Below are 25522 nucleotides of genomic sequence, written 5' to 3'. Positions count from 1 at the left end.
GCCATGGTCCTTCGAGATGGAAGTGGTCATGTGTTTGGAAGCTGTTGTCTATGGATCTTTGGTGAATTTCTGCAGAGCATCTTGTAGATAGTATATAGTGCTGCTACCAGGCATTGATGATGGTGGGAATAGATGTTTGTGGGTGTGGTGCCAATCAAGCGGACTGTTTTGTCTTGGATTGTGTCAAGCTTCTTGAGTGTTATTGGAGCTGGACCCATATAGGCAAGAGGGGAATATTCCATCACACCCCTGACCTGTGTCTTGTAGATGATTTTGGGGAATCAGGAGGTGAGTTACTCACTGTAGTATTCCTAGCTTCTGACCTGTTCTTGTAACCAGCATATTTATATAGTGAGTCCACTTGAACTCTGGTCAATGGTGAAGCCCAGGATTTGATAGTAAGGATTCACTGATGGTAACACCATTGTTGATGGTCATAGCCTGGCATTTGTGTGGCATGAATGTTACTTGCCACTTGTTAGCCCAAGCCTGAATATTGTTTAGATCTTGTTGCATTTGACCATGGACTGCTTCAGTATCTGAGGAGTCATGAATGATGCTGGATATTGTGCAATCATTGGCGATTATCCCTATCCCTGACCTTATGATAGAGGGATGGTCATGGATGAAGCAATTGAAGATGGTTGGACCTTAGACACTACCTGAGGAACTCATTCAGAAATGTCCTGGAGCTGAGATGACTGACCTCCAACAACCACAACCATCTTCCTATGTATCAAGTACATATTGGAGAGTTTGCCCCCAGTTCCATTGATTCCAGTTTGGCTAGGACTCCATGATGCTCCATTCGGTTGAAAGCAGCCTTAAGGTCAAGAGATGTCACTCTCACCTCCCTTATGGAATTCAGCTCTTTTGTCCATGTCTGAATCAAGGCTGTAATGTGTCCAAAAGCTGAGTGGCCCTGGCACAACCCAAACTGGGCATCACTGCGCAGGTTATTGCTGAGCAGGTGCTGCTTAATAGCACTATTGATAACACCTTCCATTACTTTACTGATGATCGAGAGTAGACTGACGAAGCGGTAATTGGACAGTTTGGATTTATTCTTCTTTTTTGTACAGGACATACTTGGGTAATTTTCCACATTATCGGGTAGATGCCAGTGTTGTACCTGTACTGTAGCAGCTTGGCTAGGGGAGTGACGAGTTCTGGAACACAAGTCTTCAGTACTATTGCCAGATTGATGTCAGCACCCATAAACCTTTCAGTGTCTCCAACTGTTTCTTGGTATCCCATATGAAATTAATCAAATTGGCTGAAGATTGGCATTTGTGATGCTTTGGACCACTGGAACAGGCTGAAATGAATCATCTACTTGGCACTTCTGGCTGAAGATTGCTGTGAATGCTTTAGCCTTATCTTTTGCACTGATGTGCTGGATTCTCCCATCATTGGGAGATATTTGTGGAACCACCTCCTCCAGTGAGTTGTTTAATTGTCCATTCATGTGACAGGACTGCAGAGCTTGAATCTGGTCTGTTAGTCGTGGGTTTGCTTAGCTCTGTCCAGCATTTGTTGCTTATGCCGTTTAGCATGCAAGTAATCCTGCTTTGTACTTCACCTGATTGGCACCTCATTTTTTTTGTTTTGCCTGGTGTTGCTCCTGGCATTCCCTCCTGCTGTCCATTGAACCAGGGTTGATCCCCTGGCTTAATGGTAATGACTGAGTAGGGGATATGCTAGACCATGAGATTACAGATTGCGCTGGAATGTAACTCTGCTACTGTTGATGACCTACAGAGCCTCGTGCATGCCCAGTGTTGAGTTGCTAGATCTGTTCGAAGTCTGTCCCATTTAGCACAGTGATAGTAGGAGAAAGTGAGGCCTGCAGATGCTGGAGTACCAGAGTTGGAAAATGTTGTGCTGGAAAAACATAGCAGGCCAGGCAGCATCCAAGGAGCAGGAGAATTGACCTCCTTCAGGAATCCCAGCACAGTGATAGTGCCTGGAGTTTATGCACAATATGAAAGCAGGAATTCATCTGCACAAGAACTGTGCAGTCGTCACTTTTACCATGGGCAGATGCACCTGCAGCTGGCAGATTGGTAAGAATGAAATCAAGTAAGTTTTCCCTCTTGTTGCTTCCCTCACTACCTGCTGCAGGCGTAGACTAGCAACAATGTCCTTTAGGACTTGCTGCTACTGAGCCACACTTGGTGGTGGACATTGAAATCTCCCACCTAGAGTACATTCTGTGCCCTTGCCACTCTGAGTGTTTCCTCCAAGGTTTGTTCAACACAGAGGGATACTGATGCATTGGTCAAGAGAGGACGTATGTTGTAATCAGCAGGAGGTTTCCTTACCTTTCCTGAATCCATAACATTTCATGCGATGCAGAGTTAATGTTGAGGACTCCTGGGAAATTCAGTAAGACATACAAAATGGCTTAATGGAAATCTTTTAAGATTCTTCCAATATTAATTTCATTTTTATTCACACCCACTGTGAACACAGGTGATGTGGGGATTACAGCACCTGTGCTATTCAAGGATAATTTTCCATGTGTTATATCACTATTGGGATAGGCTGAGAGAAACATTAAGATCAATATTTCTTGATAGAAAGGAACAATCAGCCAGAGATTATCCTCAGGCCATTCTTACCCTTGTTCTGACAATTCAGACTAACATTGGTGTTAGAGCTCTCAGAATTCTTCCAATTAGAGTTTAGTCATTGAAGAAGTGGATTCTGAAAGATATGCCACACGACCTCTTTGATGTTCTAATTTACTGCCTGCAGGAATTGCTCAGCAAGTTTAAACATTTAATAGGCAATACCATGGCTTCAGGGCCCCTCTTAAAAAGTCTCTGAATTAGGATTGGAGATTTCGGGGGGTACTGACTCACTAACCTGAATAGTTTGCTGGAAAGGTTAGAGAATTAAAATATTCTAACACCTGGGTAACTATAAAATTAACCCCTAGGCTCACCACTGACACCTAACAAGTCCCTGTCTGATCTGATCTGACACCCCCACTAACTTGACCTGACCCAAACTGACCTGATCTTATTTGACCCCCTCCCAATCCAACAACCCAATGACACCCATTCCAGTCCAACCTGATACGACCTAACCCACGGTTTCCTTCCACAGTCCAAAGATGTGCAGGTTTGGTGAATTGGTCATGTTAAAATTGCTCATGGTGTTCATGGATTTGTGGGTTAAGTGCATTAGTTAGGGGAAATGTAGAGTAATACAGTAGAGAAATGGGTTTGGGTGGGTTACTCTTTGGAGGGTTGGTGCGGACTTGTTGAGCCTAATGGCCTGTTTCTATACTGTAGGGATTCTATGATTCTATGAAACTCCACAATAACCCACCTTCAAAACCACCATTTTCTTACTTTCTCACCAGTCCACCTGCAAACCTACATCCCCTCTCAATCCTGCCAACTCAAGCCCCTATCTCACTGCCACCTTATTATCTCATTCAGCTAACCTGCCTGCGCATGCACCCAACGTGTCATCCTCATCCCTCATCCATCTGCCACCCCAACACTTCATGTACCCATTTATCATCCTTGTCCCTCATCTACCCACTTGCTACCCTATTCCACTCACATCTACCTGCACCTTAGACCTCAAGCACCTTCTACTTTTCCATCTCACTCACTTATCACCATAATCTTTTGCTCATCTAGCATACACATTTACCGTCTGTCCATTGCTTCTCAAGATTCTTTGTGATGTTTAAACACCAGAATATGCCAATTTGTGCTATAAAAAGGGGATATGCCCTGGCCTCCAATGATGATCCTACACTGCAATGGAAGACTCCTGAGAATAGCTGTGCTCCATACTTTTAAGAGTTCCTCAATGGAAATCTAGGTCAGAAATGCAGAATACTGGGAAAGGTAAGAAGAAAGGAGTCCAGAGACAGTGAATGCCAGTCCTCAGAAGGTTCAACTTTTCACCGATTACTTTTACTGAAAGGTTACTTAAAATGGTTCTATTCTCTGAATGTCATTGGCTTATGTTATGTACAATACACTAATAAGCAATCAGTTAACTTAAGATTTATTTCTGTTGCAGTGAGCAAAAATGAGACAGATTGCATTTTCATCTGTGTTATGGCTGGTGTTCTGGGTAAGATGTTTAATCTTTCAGTTCAAAAAGTTTGACTAATGTAACACTATTGCAGAGGATGGAGCTAACTATCAAAATTATAATCAATATTTCCGATTATCCAGTCGGCAAAATCTCTTCAAAGTAAAAATTGCTTGAGAAACTGTAGATCTGACAGCAGGTTTGGAGAAACAAGGTTAACATTTTGAGTCTTCTTTAGAAATTAAAGGGAGTTGGAAATGTTATGGGGTATGGATGGGAGGAATAGCAAGTGAAACACAAATGGCAAAGGTGCTCCCAGAAGGACAAAGGTAGTAATAATAATAATCACAAAGAGTAGGTGTTAATGATAAATTTTAATAGCAGAAAATAGGTCACAGATAGCCGCAATGTCATGGGTGGGGGGGGGGGGGGGGGGGGAGTGAAGAGGGGCATGGTGGGATTTGAATGGGGTAATCAAAATTAAAAACACTGTTGAGTCCTAAAGCCTGTAAAGTGTCAAAGCAAAAAAATAGGTACTGTTCCTTCAGGTTGTGTTGGGCTCCACTAGAGTACTGCAAAGATCTTAGGAAAGATATGTCAGCAAGACAAGGGAGATTGTATATTGAAATGACTAGCGACTGTAAGTTTGGGATCTTTCCTTGGAGGTATTACACAAAGCAGTCACCCAGTCTGTGTTTGGTCTTGTCAGTGTAAAGGAGACTGCATTGCGAGTAGCAAAAAGAGTAAATTGAAGGAATTACAGTTAAACTGCAGCTTCATCTGGAAGGTGTGTCTTGCACGGTGAGGTGGGAGGAGGCAATGCATGGGAAGCTGCCATGCGATTGTTGGGGCTGATGGAGGAATCAATACGTTTATCATGTTGGGAAGTGAAAATACGTTTGGTGGTGGACTATTATTGGAGATGAAGGAATAGCGAGCATGATTCCTTAAATGCGGAGGCTGGTGGAATGGGAATTAAGATCAAGGAGGCCCCTATTGTTGGTTTTGGGAAGGAAAAAGATGAGGGCAGAAGTGTGCGAAATAACACGGCTGAAGAGCATATCAACTATAATGGAGAAGAAGAAAGTGATGAGTGATGATCACCAACAATCTGTCCTGGTCCACTCATATTGATATGATGGTCAAGAAAATACAACAATGCCTCTACTTCCTCAGGAGGCTAAGAAAGTTTGGTGTGTGCATAAAGACTATTACCAATAGAAAGCATACTATTTGAATATATTGCAGCTTGGTATGACAACTGCCCTGCCCAAGACGGAAATAAACCACATAAAGTCTTGAATACAGCCCAGTCCATCAACAAACCAGCCTTCCATCCATTGGCACCATCTATACTTCTCACTGCCTAGAGAAAGCAACCAACATATAATCAAAGACCTACCCACCCACCCACCTCGGTTATACTCTCTTCTGCCTTCTTCTGTCAGATAGAAGATATAAAAGTTTGAATACACATATGAACAGATTCAAGAACAGCTTCTTCTACACTGTTATCAGACTTTTGAAGGACCTCTCAAATGTTAATTGTGATCTCTCTCTGTGCACCTTCTCTGTGGCTGTGACACTATATTCTGCACTCTGTTCTGCTTTCTGATGCACTTTGTATGATGCAATCTGCCTTTAAAGCATGCTAAACCACAATTTTCACTGTATCTTGGTACATGTGACAAGACTAAATCAAATCAAAGGAAGTCATTTTGGAAGAAGATGTAGCAGAAACGGAACAATGGAGTTTTTAACGGAAAGCAAAAGGAAAGTAGTATAGTCAAAGTCAGTGGTTTGTAGTGGATATCGGTGGACTAGCCACAGAAATGGAATCAGCGAAATCAAGGAAGGGAAGAGAAAAGTCAGAGATGGACCAGTAAAGGATGAAAAATGGAAGCAAAATTTATGATATCGTTCTCCTTCCAGACAGGAGCAGAAAGCAACACCGATGCAGTCATTGATATATTGAAGAAAGAGTTGTGGATGGGTTCCTGAGTAGGACTGGAACAAGAAATGTTCCATATACCTAATGTAGAGAAAAATGAAACCAGGAGCTCATGCCAGTACCATGGCTACATCTTTGACTTGGAGAAAGTGAGACAAGTTAAAGGAGAGATTGTTCAATGTTCAAATAAGCTAACTTGGATGGAGGAGGGAGTTGATAGATGGGAATAGTTCAGCTCTCTTTCAAGGAAGAACTAGAGAGCCTTTGGATCAGTCTGATGAAGGATGGACACCTACAAGGATCGCATGTCCACAGTGAAGAGAAGGAGGAGACTACGGTCAGACAACTGGAAATTGCATAACCTAGCTAAAGCCTCAAAACACCTGTGAACGTGGGTGGTGAGAAACTGAACAATGGGGGGATTAAAAAAATCAATCTAGGAAGAATAAGTTCAGTGGAGCAGGGACAGGCAGGAACGATAAATCTTTCAGTGCAGTTCTGAGGTAGAATGGGCTGTGGAGAGTTTGGAGACCATTAGGTGGGAGGTTGTAGAGGGAAAATCTCCAGAGGAGATGAGATCAGTGACAGTCCCAGAAATAACAGCTTGATGTTCAGTGGTGGTTCATTGTCCAGAGAAATAGAAGGAAGTGACTATCTACCTTCCCTTGAAAAAAGGAACCAGAAATGACATCATCCACCTTAAGAAACCAAGACCTATAATTAGAGAGACAGGACATACCACCAGCACTTTGCTAGAGACTCTCACTGATGATGCTACCTAATTTGGTGATGAAACGTCTGAAAACAAACCTTCCAGCTCAGTGAACTAACTTACAGACTTGACATCAACCTGAGCTACAAATCTTCTCAAAAGAAGTGGCTGTGAGTTAGCGTTTAACCTCTGTCCACCGACAAGTCTACTATTGAGCAATTACTCAACTAAAGGGGGATCAGGAATTTCTCTGTTGGTACCCTAGGTAGTACTGTTATACACTGGTGGTCAGAGAGTGACAGTGGAACAGGTAAAAGGCAGGGAAATCACGCAATTTAACAGGTATCACCAGCTGTCATCATTTAAATATGAAGAGGTGTGAATTGATGTCCTTACACTATCCTGACAAGAACCAAGACAGAAAATAAAGGCCAGAGAGAATTGTATCAGCCTTAGTGCTTCAAAATATGTAACCATTGCAGTCTGACCAACACTCAGCCAAATGTTGTTGGTACCACAGATAAATGCCAGGTATTATTAGAGATAGAATGGAGATAATGATAATAAAAAAAAGTAGACCTTGATACTGCAAACTAAAATTCAACATTGTTGTAATAATAATTCCGTTCCTCTTGTATAGAAATATCTAAAATACTGGAAATGTGCTGATTTTTAAATATAGGAGGCAATACATTTTGATTTGACTCAGTTATTTGAAGTATAGATGTGATAAATGCTTGATGTTGCTGTTGTCATTACAGAAAGAGATATGACTTCACTGTGGTTTACACAATCACTGCAGCCAATTATAAATGAAACATTCTACAACAGAATATCTACTACCACTGGTCAGTACATTTCCATAATCCTGTTTATTGCTAATCTATTAATAGCACAATCCTGCAGCATTGAGTGTGGTGGGGAATGGGGGTTGGAAGGTTGGTTAAGGAAAACAGTGGACAAGTGGATTGTAAAGGTCTGAGTTGATACTGGGTGGGACTAAAGCAGTAAAAGGATCTAGCATCATGGGTAGGCCCAAATCTGGTAGGGAGTGAAGATGATGAAAACAAGTCATCAGACTGACCAAGGCTGATACTGAGAGTTTAGCAGCTGAGCAGCAAGGACTATACCACTGCTATAGAATCATAGAATCATAGAGATGTACAGCATGGAAACAGACCCTTCGGTCCAACCCATCCATGCCGACCAGATATCCCAACCCAATCTAGTCCCACCTGCCAGCACCCGGCCCTTATCCCTCCAAACCCTTCCTAGTCATATACCCATCCAAATGCCTCTTAAATGTTGCAATTGTACCAGCCTCCACCATATCCTCTGGCAGCTCATTCCATACACGTACCACCTTCTGTGTGAAAAAGTTGCCCCTTAGGTCTCTTTCATATCTTTCCCCTCTCAAACTAAACCTATGCCCTCTAGTTCTGGACTCCCCAACCCCAGGGAAAAGACTTTGTCTATTTATCCTATCCATGCCCCTTATAATTTTGTAAACCTCTATAAGGTCACCCCTCATAGTTAACATAAGGTAGAACTTAATCTTGTTTTTCTTATCTTTGATGATTTTAACAGTGTGTATTGAAGTGGCAAGGGTGTGTAGTGTCACAGAAGTGAGATTTTTGATTACCATGGAGACAAGGGACCTACACTGAGACATAATAGGAGCAAATGCAAATATTCACACCTGAAAAGAGAAACAGGGCCCCTCAGTTGATATTGAACAAACTTTCTGTCTTCAGGTTTTCTTCACAAAAAGATAGAGACTTCTGTCACAGAGAATAAACACAGTGAAATGGGAATTATGAACCTGTTGGAAGCTGTGGCTGACTGTGGACTGTTTCCTATTAAAAGAACCTAACCTGTGGAGCGTATGCTGTACAGCATATCAATGGGCTTTGGTTATTGCTTTTTCTAAAATCTTAATAAGTGTCAGAATTTCATTTGTAAAGAGTAATTCCAACTTGGTAATGTTAATTTATCTTGCTTTAAGTTTGTGTGGTAGAGTAAAACGTCTTAAATTGAAATCTTAAATTGTGCAATATACATTTAACTTGGTCACTGAAAATTCAAATCTATTGTTTAAAATGATCCGTTTCTATGGGACTTATAACTTTAATGATCCTGTTTGATTAATGAGGCATTAAAGTAAATTTTCCAATTTTCTTCAACAGTGAGGAACTTAAAAATGATAGCTAGAGTTGGAGTATTGAATGAGCAAGTATTAGAGCTAACTCGCATTATCAATCTGCCCACTACTTCCTAATAAGTTTTGTTTTGTTTCACAGGTTACAATCACAAAATGTGTATGATCTCATTATGTTCTACTTAAATTGCTGTAAATAATATATACGTGTGATATTCAAATACTCTCAATAGTCTGCTCGCTGTAATTGTTTTACGTAGGCCTTTCCCAGTAATTTATTTTCTTGATATTGGGGAATTTACATTAAAGTAAGTCTGTCCAAAACATTTAAACACCAACTAACAATGATATAGTATCTTTCCTCCCTTAGAGGAATGCAGATTGGTGAAGCAGCAGTCAGCCTGATGAAAACTATGTTTCTTTGTTGTCTTAATGCCTTTAATACCAACGCCATCAAAAGCAAAAAAAAAGCTTGTGTTTTCCCAGCTATCATGTAGAAAATGATCTTAGAGGTGGTGTTGTACAGTGTCAGGCTGGAGTCAAATTAAGAGTTAATTCAGATTCTCTTCGCTTTTTGAAAAGGATTATTAAAAATAAAAAACATTAAAAATGATTCATTTTCAACGTTTTCTAATCAACCTCTTCAGAGGTGTTCTTGTACACCTCCAGAGCAGCTGGGACTTGAACTCAGACCTCCTGGCTCAAAGGTAGGAACATTACCAGTGCACCACAAAAGCCCAAAATGATCCATTATAAACTTGTAAAAATTCTGGTAATACTAGCCAAGCATATTGCACCAATTTGTTAGTTCCATTTGTAAGTAGGAGCACTTATTTATGACAAAATTGGCAACTTGCATGATCTTTAATACATCAGGAGTGGAATATTCAGTTCATAAATTGTAGAATGAATATAACACAAATACAGTTTGTATTTTATTAGAATTAGAGTCATACAGCATGGAAACAGATTCTTAGGTCCAACCAACCCATGCCGAACATAATTCTAAAACTAAACTAGTCCCACCTACCTGCGCTTGGCCCATATCCTCCAAACGTTTCTTATTCATTAAGTGCCTTTTAAACATTGTAACTGTAGTTGCATCCACCATTTCATTTGGAAGTTCATTCCACACACAAACCATTCTGTGTAAAAAAGTTGTTGTCATATCATTTTTAAAATCTTTCTTCTCTCACCTTAAAAATATGCCCCTAGTCTTAAAATTCCCTCGTTCTTGGAGTGATTTACAGAACTTCTTTCCAGATAATCCTTTAGGACTTCTCAAATTGTTTACAAGTGAATGCATCTTGGGGATTGGCCAACAGAGTGCATTAGAAACCTATCCAATCACAGCTAACAACTGGGATAGAATCCAGCTCTGACAGTTGGGGCTCACTGTCTGGCTTAACTAACAGCTGCTAAGTGTTACTGGTAAAATTAGTCTGACGGTCTCCAATTCCCCGTTAATACAAGTCCAGATGCACATAGCTGCTTTCAGTTTGATACCAACTGGCACCAGTTCAATGATGTTAGACTGAAATACCATAAGTACTCAAAGTATAGGAATGAAATTGCAAACTACCTCATCCCAAATCCCAAAAGGGCCATAATCTTCCCTACAACATATCATACATCCAGTTTAGGAACTTCGAACATTTAATTCAGGAGGTATCTTCTTACCCAAGTGAGGACCTAAAACCTCTTTTAAAAAGTTATAAGTGCTCGTGCTTCTGTGTTGGGCCATGGATTCAAGCATCACTTCAGAGACATGCATACATAATCCAGGTTAACTGAATTTAATTGCTAGTGAGGGAGTGCAATCACAGATGGAACGTTAAATCATTACACTCTGAGGTAAATGTAAAAGCATCATGTGAAGCTGTTCAAAAGATAGCAGCAGAGTTTTCACCACGATCTAGCCAATAATTATCCATCAACCACTACCATGAAGTCAGTTTATCTGGCAATGTATCTCACTGCAGTTTGTGGCACCTTGCATTGTGTGAAGTAACTGCTGTGCTTCCCTATACTACATCTGTGACTGTACTTTAGAAGTATTTTATTGGCATATAGCACTTTATGCATTCTGGCATCCTGAAAGGTAGTATATAATTGCAAATCCTTGCCTCCTCTTTATCTTGCACAACCGTACACCCATGACAGCCAGGACTCACTTTTCTACTTATTCAACATACATCTCTCTGCTGCTGCAAGAAAGATAATGTGAATTTAATTTGTACAAAATAGCTCCAAAGAATTCTTATCTGTGGTTTGTCTTTATTGATAAGTCGACTGTGAAGTGGATGCAATAAAGCTGCAAAAAGATTTAAGTAAACTGAGTGAAAAGAACCCCCTAGCAAATGAAGTATCATGATGAGAATTGTGAAGTAATTTACTGTAGAAAGATAAGTAGAAATATAAATTATTTTTAAATGACAGGAAACTGGGAAACGTAATGCAGATGCAGCAAGCAATTCAAGTGAAACAATATTATAATTAAATGCAAAGGGACTGGATTGTAAGAATAAAAGAGTTTAACCACATTTTATATCACTTTGCTCAGTATATAGGTAGAGTAATATATGCAATTTTGGTCTCCTTACCTGAAGCAGGACAGATAGCTAAGATGAGACACTTGTCCAACAAGGAGAAATTGATGAATTGTTCTAAAACCCCTAGAATTTAACAGAATGAGAAATGATTTAACTGAAACATTAACAATTCTTCAGGAGTTTGACAGAGTAGCTCCTGGCAGAATGTTTCCCTGAATTGGGAACGTTAGAACGTGGGGTCATAATCTCAGAATGAGAAAGCAAGTATAAAGGACTGAGATGAGGCAATATTTTTTCACTGAATTTACTACACTGTGCTGTTCAAAAGTTGATGATCTTCAAGAGAGATTGATCAATTGATTTTTGTTTACTAAGGGAATAATGATGTGGAAAAGATTCAGTAGATCAGTCAAGATCTTAATAATAATTGGGCGAGCAGAAAAGGCCAAAAGCCTTACCTCTATTCAGATTTCTGATATCCTTATAATGTCATGTCTGCGTGAATGTAATGTTTGTATAACTATAATCAATCACACCAGGAAGAGTGAATTAAATTAAAGCAAATGTAAGAGTGTTTTAAAAATTGTGTTTCAGCATCACCAACTATCTCCACGTTCATCACCTCAGCTAGAGAAGACCTCAAAAGGACGATAACAACCACTTTACAAACACAATCTTCAACAGGTGCGTGATGTTTTAATATTTCATAGAGCCAACGCAGATTTGAACTAATTAAACTAACACAACATGGTGAGAAAAGGAGTACATGTTCGATGTCCAAGATCTAGCTGTCCAGAAGCTGGATATTTCAAAAAAATTATTCCAACGTGGTGTGTTGCACTAGTTATCACTTCTTTGTTTATGATGGTGAACCAGTCTAGTTCTTCAATGTTTAGAGTCATACAGCCATAGAACCAAACAGTGCAGTAAAAGATCTTGCGGTCTGACTTGTCCATGACAATCAAGTTTCCCAAACTAACCTAGCTCCACTTGCCTGCATTTGGCCCACATCCCTCCAAACCTTCCCTATTCATGTACCTTTTATGTAAAATGTCTTTTAAATGTTGTAACTGTACAAGCATCAATCACTTCCTCTGGCAGTTTATTCCACATAAGAACCACTTGCTGTGTGAAAACATTTTCCCCAGGTCCCTTCTAAGTCTTTCTCCTCTCACATTAAAAGTATGTCATCTAATTTTGATTCCTCCCCACCCCCCAACTCCCTATGCTAAGGGAAAGACCCTGGCTCTTCATCTTATCCAAGCCTCCCATGATTTTATAAATCTCTGTAAGATTATCCCAAAGCCTCTGACATTCCAATGTAAAAAGTCTCAGCCTAACCAGCCGCTCCTTATATTTCAAACCCACTAGTCCTGATAACATCCTTGTAAATCTTTTCCACACCCTCTCCAATTTAATAATATCCTTCCTATGGCAAGGTGACCAGAACTGTACACAGTACTCCAAAAGTGGCCTCACCAACATCTTGTAAAATCCAGACTCAGTAGTCTGACAAATGAAGGCAACCATGCCAAACACCTTCTTTGCCACCTTGTGTCCTTGTGATGCAACTTTCAAAGAACTATGTATCTGAATCACTAGGTCTCTATTCGATAACACTCCCTAGGGCCCTACCATTAGGCTTTATAAGCCATGTCCTTGTTCATCTTACCAAAATGCAACACCTCTCATTTATCCAAATTAAACTCCATCTGCCACTCCTCAATTGACCCAATTGATCGAGATCCCTTTGTAATCTTGGATAACCTTTTTCACTGTCCACTATGCCAACAATTTGGTTCATCCGCAAACTTACTAACCATGCTTCCTAAATTCTTATCAAAACCTTTTCTATAAATAACAAATAACAGTGGGCCCAGCACCAATTCCTGTGGAACATTGCTGGTCACAGGCCTCCAGTCTGAAAAACAACCCTCTACCACCAGACACTCACTCCTACCATCACGCCAATTTTATATCCAACTGGCAAGCTCTCCCTGAATCCCATGTGATTCCAACTTTACTAACCAGGCTATCATTCCAAACCTTGTCAAAGGCTTTACTAAAATCCATGTAAACCATGTCTACTGTTCTGCCCGCATATACCTTCCTGGTCATATCCTTAAAAAACTCAATTAGGTTTGTGAGATATGATTTTCTACACACTAAGCCATGCGGACTATCCCTATCCTTGTCTCTCCAATGCATGTAAATCCTATCCATCAGAATCCCCTTCAACAACTTACACACCACTGATGTCAGAGTCAACAGCCTATAGTTCCCAGGTTTTTCCTTGCTGCCTTTCTTAAATAAAGGCACAGCATTGTCCACCCTCCTGTCCTCCAACACCTCACCCATGGCTATACATGATATAAAATTCTCTGCTTGGGGCTATGCAGTTTTTTCCCTAGCTTTCTATAATGTCTTGGGATATACTTGATCAGGCCCTGGAGATTTATCTACCTTTACATTTTTTGAAAACCTCTAGCACCTACTCTTCTGGAATGTGGACCACTTTCAAGACATCAATATTCATTTTGAGTTCCCGAGCCTCCATGTCTTTCTCACAATAAATACAGACACAAATTTTCATTTAGTACATCTCCGACCTACTGTGGTTCCACACACGGATGACCTCATTGATCCTACTCTCTCCCTAGCTGCTATGTTCACCTTATTATTCATTGACTTCATGTGTTTATTCATGTATCTTGTATTCATTGAGTTTAGCCTATCTGATTTTATTGTCCAAAATCCCGAGAAATCTAATATTTGAGGAGGTGCTGGTCCTGAGAGTGGTGGATGTTGGATGTCCAACTCTATCTCCTCAACATTAGAGAAGTAGATTAGGTATGAGTTCTGCATAAAATCTCAAAATTGAGTTAAATTGACCCAATTTTATCCAGACAAATTGTAGGCTGGGAAACTCCTCAGAGCTCATTCAGTTGCATGAATTTTCTTTAACAATAAAATGCTAAAAGTTGGGTTTACTGTGAGTTGGGTTTATCTGTCTTTTATGTTTGTGAAAATCAGTCAGGATCCTCTGTACAAAGTTACTTAAGCAAACCAACTTCCACAAATAATGACAATGTGAAGGGACAAAGTACAAATATCAATTAATATGATAACAAAGCATGGAAGTCATTGTTAAACTAATCTAAATAGGATTCCACTTCATAATTATGAATTTCTGAGATATCAAAGGAAATGAAAAACTCTGAAAGATAGATAAAGATTACAGCAGGATATAGATCAGTTGGAGAAATGGCAGATGAAGTTTAATCCGGACAAGTGTGAGGTGATGTATTTTGGGAGGTCAAATGTAAGGAGAAAGTATGCAGTAAATAGCAGGACCCTGAGGAACATTGATATATAGAGGATGTTGGAGTGCAAGCAGAAACACAAGTGGATAAGATGGTGACGAAGGCATACAGCATGCTTGCTTTCATTGGTCAGCACATTGTGTATTAATGTTGGCAAGTCATGTTCCAGCTGTGTATAACTTCAGCCACCTTTGGAATATCATGTGCAGTTCTAGTCATCACGCTATAGGAAGAATATGGAGGTTTTGGAGAGGGTGCAAAAGAGGTTTACCAGGATGCTGCCTGGATTGGAGTATATTTGCTGTAATGGAGAGGTTGGACAAATGGATTGTTTTTGCTACAGTGTCGGAAGCTGATAGCGATCTGCTAGAAGTATGGAAAATTATGAGAGGCATGGATAGGGTGGATAGTTGTGGTGTTTTTCTGAGGGTGGAAATGTCAGCTGCTAGGGCAAAAGGTTTAAAGTGAGAGGCAATGTGGTAGAAGCAGATACAATAGCAGCATTTACAAGGCATTTAGACAGACACATAAACAGTCAGGGAATAGGGAGATACAGACCATGTGCAGGCTGATGGGATTAGTTTAGAATAGCAACATGGTCATTGTAGACATGGTGCGCTGAAGGGCCTGTTCCTGTGCTGTACTGTTCTACCTTCTACATTCAATGATTATGGTACAACTCAAACAATATATGAAGTACAAGACTAAAATAATTAAAGATCAAGAGTGGTAAATGCAGATCAAGATTAATTTTTATGCCATATTCTATTTTTCATTCCAGCCTTCTCTTTATAATCTAACAAATTCTGCAAAAGACGACTTCTGAAATACTCAATAAAATTTGTGCAATTCTTTTCAGAATCGTCCCCTAAGTATACAGTTCAATCTCCAAGCATTACAGTCAGACCCTTGCAATCACGTAAGTTCAGTGTTAATTATGTATTTGTCAATGTCAGGCGAATATCAAATTCAAAACAGAAAATGTTGGAGGAACTCAGCAGGTCTGGCAGCATCTGTGAAGCGAGAAACAGAGTTAATGTTTCATGCCTGGTATGGCGCTTCTTTGGAACATGGTCAAAATGTTAACTCTGGATCTCTGTCCCCGGATGCTGCCAGGCTTGCTCAGTGTCTCCAGCATTTTCCGTTTTTATTGCGGAGTTCCAGCATCTCCAGTATTTTGATTTATTAAAATAAAGTTGATATGGCTGATATTGAAGTTGTTAAATTGATAATTTGATCTGAAATCAATTGTGGCTTTCTTGGAGTCCAATATCAAAGAAAGATTCCATTCAGTCTATCCTGGCTGCTGCTGATACTCACTTGAATTCTGCAAGTGTGATTCCAAGAACTTCTTGTAGTTCTGTGACTGTTTTCAGTTTACTCCACAGGCTTCCTGTCTGCCCAGTAACTATCCAGGCTATTATTTCTATAATAGATTTGGTAAATACCATCTACCTATGCATACACATGGAAATCATCATGGTGACCCTGGAAACACTTCATACTTTTATTGTGGCAATCATCAGGAAAATCATGTACTTTTATTTACTGTATTTATAGCATGAAATGTACAGTTGTTCTAACATCTTTACAGCTGAGGATTTAATGTTCATGTTAGGCTGTGGAAGTATTGCCAAGCAGAAAGAGGAGAAACCAACAATAGACACTCAAAATATAAATCGCTGTGTTCTGGAACTTTGCCGGTTCTTTCAAAGATGCCTTTGTAAAATTATACGAAGGAGTCAATCAAAGAGATCTGCTGTAAGGTAAAGGAAACAATATTTTATTCTGGTTTTAATGTCTGCCACAAAACTGTGATGCTGCCTGACGAAACTCGTGCTGGATTTGAATCAGCATATTTCATAGAAAATCCAAATATAGTTAACAAAGATAAAACTTTGTTTTGTTGCCAAAATATCAGACATAGTACAAGACCTTAGAAAAGGTTACAATTACTTTTGGACATGTTACGACACACCTCCATGGCATGTGAGACTCGAACATGAACTTTGCAGGTCAGAGAGAGGGACAATACAAGAGCCCCAGAAGGGATTGTATCTTGTCTGGGACAGAGCTAATTGACTATATGGTCTTTTGGTTTTGGTCCATTGTTTTCATTGGTTTGAATGTTTTAATTACAGTGACATTTCTATTTGGATTGGAAAGGTCTATTTATTCCATCAAATTTTTCACTGCGCACAATCTCAAATGAGATAGATTATTTTTTTAAAAAGGCATGGGAATTTATAACATTACTGCTCTAACTATATAGGGCAGAATTTCCCCTTCTTCAGGGTGCTGACAATAAAGGTGAGTATGATGACTTAATCATACGGACATTCAAAAATCAGGCTCACACCATCAAATAAAACTGTTGCAAATAGGTGCTCTGTCCTTAAACAGCCAGATCAATTTATCCAGCAGGTTGTATGAAGCCTATACACATGAATTTCCCTCTCATTAGTTACCCAACTTACTGGAATTAACTTCCCTTGCCCAATTCACCTCTCCAGACTTCAAAACCTCAGCTGCATAAACCAAACATGTGCCAATAATAAATTGAATCGATATCAACATGAGTACCCATCGAGTTGTATCCTCTGCCTCCCATTTGGTTGAATAAACAGCTATTCTCGCCATATTCCTTCTCTTCACTTTAGAAGGAACTGCATCAATTGCAATTGGCAACTCATGTTGGCTAAGATACATTGCCTCCCTGAACCATTGCACTACCCATCTGGACAAAGGCAGCATCTTATTCAGATTCTCAAGTGGCACATTTGTGGGCAGTCAGTCAACAGCTCATAGGTTGTAGTTTAGCGTAGAAGGAAAGACAGGTGGCTTCTGTCTGTAGCAAACAGTGAACTGTAAATGTGAAAATGGGAGGTCTGGTGGTGCATGGTAGAGTGCTTTGGTAAACTTGGTGGTGATGAATATATTAGCAGTTTACACTGCAAACACAGGGCATGGGTTATTAAAGCATGGCAATGTGTAAAAGGTAAATAAGAGGCATGGTCTCTGGGGCAACAGTGGATTCTAGTCAGTAAGTGAGGAAAGGGGTTTGGTCAAGGAGAGTCAAGTAGTAGTTCCAACTTAAGTCAGGAGATCAGTGCCATTACAGTTTGGGGAATGGGCCACAATCAGTCCTGGAAGTCACACAAAATCAGCCCGGCCTTTAAGTGTCAATTTAGTCCAGGCATAGGCTGCAATCAGTCAAGGGGACCATTCACACGTAATCTGGGATTTTAATGGTCAGTCCATGGCATTGTCAAGGCTGCAGGCAGCTCAAGACCTGGATTGACTTCATTGTATTGAGTGGATGAGCAAATGGTCGCAGCAATCGAGTGCAATTATAGATAGAAGCATGGGACTTGGTAGGTTATTGGAGGGTACTGCACAGTCTTAAAGTGGGAGAGAAAACAAGTCCTGGTTACTCTGGCCTTGATATGGAGAGGGTGCACGATTTGCAACAGCATTGGCACCTTGATAGTCACTGGCTCCAAAGGTAAAGCAGACACATTCATGGCCATGAAATGGGACTTAAACAAAACAGGAGACGGTGAACAGTCCTCTGGAGAACTGGGAGCATGACACAACAGAGGACAAGAAATTGCAGGTTAAGTCATGGTTCACAGACACAACCCTTATCATAGGGAAAATACCACAATCATAGAAAGGATATGATCACTGGATATTTAGAAAATACTTGGCTGATTGTTTCTAATAAACTAAATAATCAGAAAACAGTAGATGTTGTGTATTTGGATTTTCAGAAAGCTTCAGTTAAAAATCTACACAGGACCTTAGTAAAGAAAATTAAAGCATGGGTTTGGGGGTGCTATATTTGGATGAATTAAGGATTCGTTGACAGGCACAAAGCAGACAGGAGGAGGAATAAATGGGTCATTCTCAAGTTGGTAGTCTGTGACCAGCCAGGAACAATAAGGTTCAGCGAGTACACCCCAGCTGTTCACAATCTGATTTGGAGGCAGGCAACAATTGTAATATTTGCAAGCTTGTAAATGATACAGAACTTGGTGGAAATGTGAGTTGTGTAAAGGATGCAAGACACTTCAAAGAGGATTTAAACAGGCTGAGTGAGGAGGTAAGAGCATACAGATGGAACATCATGTGGATAAATGGGAGATTACTCACTTTGCTAGGTGGAATGAATATTCAGAATTATTCTTAAACAGTGAAAGATTAAGAGGGGTTGATACCCAAAGGGACATATGTGTGCATGTGTATAAACACTGAAAACTAGCATTTAGGTAGCTCTAGCACCTTTAGCGCAAGAAGATTTGAGTGCAGGAGCAAATAAGTCTTGCTTTAATTTTGTAAAACACTGGTGAGACTGCACCTGGAATATTGTGTGCAAGCTTGGTCCCTTTGCCTAAAGAAGGAGACACTTGCTATAGAGTACGTGCAGCAGAGGTTCATCAGACTGATTCTGGGACTAGTGGGACTGTCCTATGAGGTGGGCTTGTGGAAATTGGGCCTGTAATCTTGGAGGCTAGAAGAATGAGAATGAAAATTATTAAAAGGATTGACAAAGTAGATGACAATATGGCAATCAGACCACAATGTATCCCCTTCATCTGAGCAGTTCAGAGTCAAAGGAGCAAGACAAAATCATTCAATAACTCATCTTCTACATTGGCTGATTCACCAATCTCTAGGTATACAAACCATCACATTGCAGTCAGAAATCTGGCAGCTCATGCATTGGCACTTGGGCCAGTTCAATTGACTTCAGGATGACTAATGTGTAAAGGAAGGGGCACTTCAGGCTTGAAGGTGATCTGCATGAAAATGTTTTCTGATTTATATTAAAGACCTAGTTGAGGGCATCAAAAGAATGGTGGCTAAACAGCAGATACAGCATGCCACAGGTGGAGCTAAGCAGTCCCACAGCTAATTGACCTGGTCGATGTTCTGCCACAAGTTGAAGCATTGGTAACCATCTTCATTTGGAAGAGCCAATTAGGGGATTCATCACCTCCAGAGTTCATTATAAGCTAGGTTGAAACTTGAGTGTGAACTGCATTCTAGTCATGAGTTCAGAATGACTGACCTTGGCATCATGCCATCAATTGACCGAGTGTATCAAGTATCTCTGACAACATTTAATCAAGGAGAACCAGGGAGCTATTCCCCATTGGTTGGAGTTATTCCTAGGATAAGGGAATGTTGAATGCCACTCATCCCAGCCCTAGGGTATCACTGTAGAATGTTTTCAGACAGAGTTCTTGGCTCAAACATCTTCAGTTGCCATTTTTGGCAAAAATGACCATTTTTCCATCATAAGGATAGAAGTGGGTGTGTTTGCTATCGTTTGCACAATGTTCAATTGCATTTGCAACTTCTTTCAAGTAATGAAGTATTCCTTACAGCAGTGAGACCTGGACAACATTCAAGCTTGGGTTGATCTATGACAACTAAAGTTACATTTGTGCCACACAAGTGTCGAGCAATGACGATCTTCAACAAGAGAGAGAAAATCTAATCATGTCCCCTTGACATTCAGTGGCATTACTGTTACTGTATTCCCCAAACTCCAACAGCTTCACCATTAACCAGGAATGTAATTGGATCAATCAAATAATTTCTATGGCTGTAAGAGCAGAACCTTCACAACCCCCATGATCTGTAGAAGTCCATTATGCATCTGAACATTGTCAACAACTCAGGCCAGACTTTTCAGAAGAGAACTTAGGAAGCACTTTTATGCACAAAAGGGTGGTAGAGATTGGAACTCTTTTCCACAAACAGTAGTGGATGCTGGATCTGTTGTTAGTTTTAAATCTGAGAAAGATTGTTTTTGTGAAATAAAGGTATTAAGGGATATGAACAAAAGCAGGTATAAGAGGTTAGGCCACAAATCAGCTGTAATCTCATTAAATGGACAAACAGCTTTAAGGGGCTCAATGGCCTTCTCCTGTTCCTATGAATAAGCACTATCAGTCCCAAGCTGCCCTGCACGGTTCCTGACATTTGCCCTGGGAAAACCAGCTTTATGAGTAGGGACTAGGAGGATGTGTTGAATGGCATGGTGCAGACACAGGATGTCCTGTTGCACCAGATCCAACAATGGAGCTATGACACCAGACCAGCCCAGCAGGGTCTGAGATCACCAACCAGGTCAGTGCAGTCTCAGCTGCCTTGGGGTTCACAGCAATGTCGGAAGAAGGTCAGTGATCTTCTCCACTCAGACAGCATAAGTGCCACCACCATCACTGCAGCACATTACACTCTACCTTTGCTCCTGTTCACACCTCCTTCCAAGGCTCGTGCTCTGCTATTCTCACTGTTAACTGCAACAGCTTCCCATACCCATTGTCATGCATCCCAACCCCTGACACCACTAACCCTACTCACTCACTCGGGCCCCCCCATTCCCTGCATTGCAAGTAACATATCCTGTAATATCTGGCTGTCTCTCATTCTGAGAGGAAAACAGCTCAGAATAGGGCACAAAGAGGTGTGGCAGTCTGACTGATAGTCAGCTCCTCACATCTAATGTTGACTCTTGAGTGTCCCAAAATGCTGACTGATATGTTCAAGTCCCTGGACTGCTTTTGATGATGGCCTTTGTCTTACTGTGCTAGGAACCCCTAACTGAAGGCAATTTCCTTTGACTTGAACTGAGACCTGCTGGCAAGCTGACAGGCTTCCTGATTTTGTGGTCACATGGTTGGACCAAAGGGTCTGCTTCCATGCTATATGACTCTATGACTAAAGAGTGAGGCAAGACAGAAGTAATATTGGCCCTGGCTGAGGGACATAGAGCTCAAAAAAGACAATGCATGGCAAGGATACTGTGACCATCCAGGTCAGCTCGGAGTCAGTAAGTGCTATCACAACCTGAAGGTGTTGCGTGGTCTACTTCAAGAACTGGGTACATGACATTGAGCACAAAGCTTCATTTTAATATTAGATCAGAGATGTGCCATAAGGGTTCTTAGAAACTGGCACATCTTGGATGTTGGGTCTGTGGGCATGGATTGCATGTGTCCTTCACCCATATAGCATTCTCTGAGACGTTGCTGCCCAATGTTCAGCAAGGCAGTCTTTCAGTGCAGGTACTCAGCAGGTACCCACACTGCCTTCCATATCATGAATTCTCAACATCCAGGTAGTCTGGTGCATTTGGTAGGACACATAGCTGAATGTTAATGAGGCACAGTGGGCTGCCAACAAGGTGTTTAACAAACAATAATCCCCCTTAATTGATGATTTGTTGTTGCCTAGTGAGAAGATGGCCGCAGTATGTGGCAGATGCATAAATGATGCAATAAGATGTACCCGTGCTAAGATGGGCCTCAATGGACTTCATACCTAATTCTTCCACAAATCTTGCCAAAATCAACATTGCCCAGGCCCCTATAAGATTCCATCCAATGTTCTGAGCATTAACATCATTGACTCCTTTCAAGCCAAAACTGGAAAACTTATGCAGCATTACACAGAGTACTGACTATTCAGCATAGTAGATCTCCTCCACACACTACACTTTCTACCAATCGAGTTCATTTATATCTCTGCTTTATACCTTGCACCCATCACCCCTGTGCTCGCTGACATACCAACTGTTCACAGCCTATGCAAAGCTGATTTTAAAGTTCAGATTCTAATTAACATCCCTTCTTGGTTTTGTCCCTCCCTAATCATTTCCTTCTCCATCCTTATGTCATTTCAAGATCTGTGTGCTCTTCCTAATTGGCCTCTTATGCAGACCTAATTTTTATTTCTCATCCGAAGTGCCTGTTTCCACACTGTAAGTAATCTATTCTAATCTAATCTAATCCATTGGCTGTTGTGCTTTCAGAAACCTAGGTCATAGGCTCTGGAGTTTCTTCCCTAACCCCTTTGTCCAATTTATTTTATTGCTTGCACTGATATCTCTTCATGTGTTTTAATGTCAAATTTTGTTAGACAATGAGACCATGAACATCTTCAAACATTTGCTACATAAATACAACTTGCTGCACAGGAACTTGGAAGGCATAAGTGAAAATCCAGAACGTCTGTCATTGGCATACCCAGCAGGTAGCTTGCAATAGGATTCAAACCAATAGGACTGTTCCCACTTAAGTTCTCCACAAAAAACATGGATGCAATTTCTTTGGGTAAACCGAGAACTCCCTTTCATTTGAGTAGAAAATCAACCCATGTTCCATTTCCCCTCCACCCTAATCACAATAGTTCTTCCAGGCTGTTCCAGAGTCACCCTGGGTTATGATAACAAATATGATTTCAATATTTGTGTGTTGACTACTAAATCTTAAAAATTTAAATGGATTAGGAGATTTACTTGGAGTGATTAGCTCTTGTCATTTATGTCTGAGAAAGTTTAATTTCTGTAAAAGGTTAAATGTGTGTAATTACTTCTGAATGTCACTAATTTGAACTGATTGTCCAGGTATTGCACTGATTACTACTCCTGGTATCTGACACAAAAAGCTGACATCTGCCAGATCACAAAGCATTTTTCTCTGTTGAAATGTAAGTATGATGGCATTTAATACATGGCTATAAAAATGGTGGTAATAGGGGGTGGAGGGGAGTGGCTTTTAAAACTCGACAGAGAAATAAATAGTGAAGGCAATAAATAAAAGTGGGAGTTGAGACAATTATTAGGTCAAAAATGTAAGCAGTCGAAGACTCGTTCACCAGTAATCAGATAAAGGATGGGAGATGCACCAAAAGAATCAATGAATTGAAGATCGTATGTGGGATGCGAAAAAGCTAAAGAGAGTTGCAGAAGTAAGGTAGGGTAGGCTGTCAAAGAGATATGCAGATGAAGATAGAGATTTAAAAACATCAGTGTGTTGGGGGGATTGAAATTCAATGCTCGTGATAAGGACTCAAAACAGGACACAAAGAGATATGTTTCCACTTAATTTTGTTTTATACTTAATGGACCTAATTATGGAATCACTACTTTCAAGTTATCATTGTTGAAGATTTTGGTGTACTTTGTGTAAATATGTTCTATTTGACTAACAATGTACAATCCTGACACTTCTAATTTCTCTCTGTTTACTGCAGCTTTGAGGAACAAATGTCTGTCAAAGATCTGCAAATCAAACCAGTCATCATAGGTTAAAAAGAGAGCAACGTTTTCACTGGACCATCAGTTGCAATGGAATAACCTGAAAGTCTTTTATATATATTTATACCTATCAGCAAGAAATTATTTCAAGTGAAAGTGGACAAAACAAATTTAGAAGTAGAGGTGTAGTTATAATAAATTATTGTTATCAATTTATGGTCATCAAAATGTTCTGATAATATACAAAATACTAATAACTCCTTTATAATGTTTATAGAAAGTTTGGACTCAAATATATTAAACAAATTTGGGCAGGACTTATACAATTAATGGTAGGGCTTTGGGTAGTGTTGTAGACCAGAGGGACCTAAGGGTTTAGGTGCATCATTCTTTGAAGACTGCATCACATAGACAGGGTGGTTAAGAAGGTGTTTAGAATGCTTCATTACTCATTCCTTTGAGTATAGGAGTTGGGAAATCATGTTGAGGTTGTTTAGGACATCGGTAAGGCCTCTTCTAGAGCATTGTTATAGGAAGGATATTATTAAACCGGAGAGGGTTCAGGAGAGATTTATTAGGATATTGCCAGGTATGGGAAGATTGAGTTATAAAGAAAGGCTGGACAGGCTGGAATGTCTTTCAGTGGAGCATAGGAGTTTGAGAGGTGACCTTATAGAGGTTTACAATATCATGAGGGTGATGGATAGGGTTAATGGTAGGTGTCTTTTCCCTGGGGTGGAAATTTCAAGACTAGGTGTCATATTTTTAAGGTGAGAGGAGAGAAATTTAAAAAAGACATGAAGGCAAGTTGTTTCCATGGAGGGTGATTCGCATGTGCAATGAACTTCCTGAGGATGCGGGTGTTTAAATGACCCACTGTTTAAATTTTAAATTCTAAATTATTCAGTTATGTTTCATTTAAGAATTTACCCTATCCTTCCACAATGCTTTCAGTTTGCCACACCCTGAGCATAGGTATGAGAAGCACAGGCAAGTTGGTTGATAAACTTAAATCTGCACAGCTGGTAATGTATCTCCCTTTGTATTGCTGTTTCTCTATTGCAATTGGAGAGGCAGTATAAGTTCTTTACAAAATGCCACTGACACAATGCAGCTGAAACTGTGGATACAATGGAGTGAAAGAATTAAGTCTGCCTCCCAACACTGTGAACAGCTTTCTCAGAGTCATGTTAACATATGAACCTCTGTTAACTGTGCAGTTGCCATGAGTTCCCTCTCATATCGTCTATTGCCAATGTCACTGTGACTATACACTTGAAAGAAAAGAAAGAATAGCAAATGTTAAAAATATTTTTCCAGTATTTATTAATAATATATGCGTAATTAATCATTAAAAGCTGGCATAAATAATTTTTCCCATCTTATTTTTCAGCCACAATAGGATGCAATATAGTGTATAGTGAGACCAAGACATTAATGCCAATGTTAAAAGCACATTGTAGCAGACAAGGAAGTTTTTTGCTTAAGCTCCTCCCTTTACCCTCACCATGGTTCAGGATAAGTCCTTTTTAAAAAATTGTAAAGCAAAAATAAAGAATTGAAAAAAAATTGCAATCTTAATGAAATAAGTAATCTATATCCATTATTCCAGCATGTCTTCATTTGCAATTTCTGAGGGAAACATTTCAATCAAATGATGAATTAATCAGAGCAGCAAAATCTTGGCATCAATGAATCTGTGATCC

General features: G+C 40.1%; 1 protein-coding gene across 1 annotated transcript in view; it reads left to right on the top strand.

Moving 5' to 3' along the window:
* The window catches only part of LOC140476743 (HERV-H LTR-associating protein 1), a 59769-nt gene extending 34531 nt beyond the window's left edge, over positions 1-25238 (top strand). The window contains exons 8-14 of the mRNA XM_072569558.1: positions 4051-4104; positions 7490-7576; positions 12033-12122; positions 15621-15680; positions 16380-16527; positions 23184-23266; positions 23813-25238. Of these exons, the coding sequence (XP_072425659.1) occupies positions 4051-4104; positions 7490-7576; positions 12033-12122; positions 15621-15680; positions 16380-16527; positions 23184-23266; positions 23813-23865 (575 nt within the window). The 3' untranslated portion in view covers positions 23866-25238. The remainder of the gene's footprint in view (positions 1-4050; positions 4105-7489; positions 7577-12032; positions 12123-15620; positions 15681-16379; positions 16528-23183; positions 23267-23812) is intronic.
* The last annotated feature ends 284 nt before the right edge of the window (positions 25239-25522 follow it).

The sequence above is a fragment of the Chiloscyllium punctatum genome, chromosome 5 (assembly GCF_047496795.1).
Source record: "Chiloscyllium punctatum isolate Juve2018m chromosome 5, sChiPun1.3, whole genome shotgun sequence".
Lineage (NCBI taxonomy): Eukaryota > Metazoa > Chordata > Chondrichthyes > Orectolobiformes > Hemiscylliidae > Chiloscyllium > Chiloscyllium punctatum.
The sequence above is the reverse complement of the archived record's forward strand: the minus strand, read 5'-3'. Positions and strand labels throughout refer to the sequence as shown.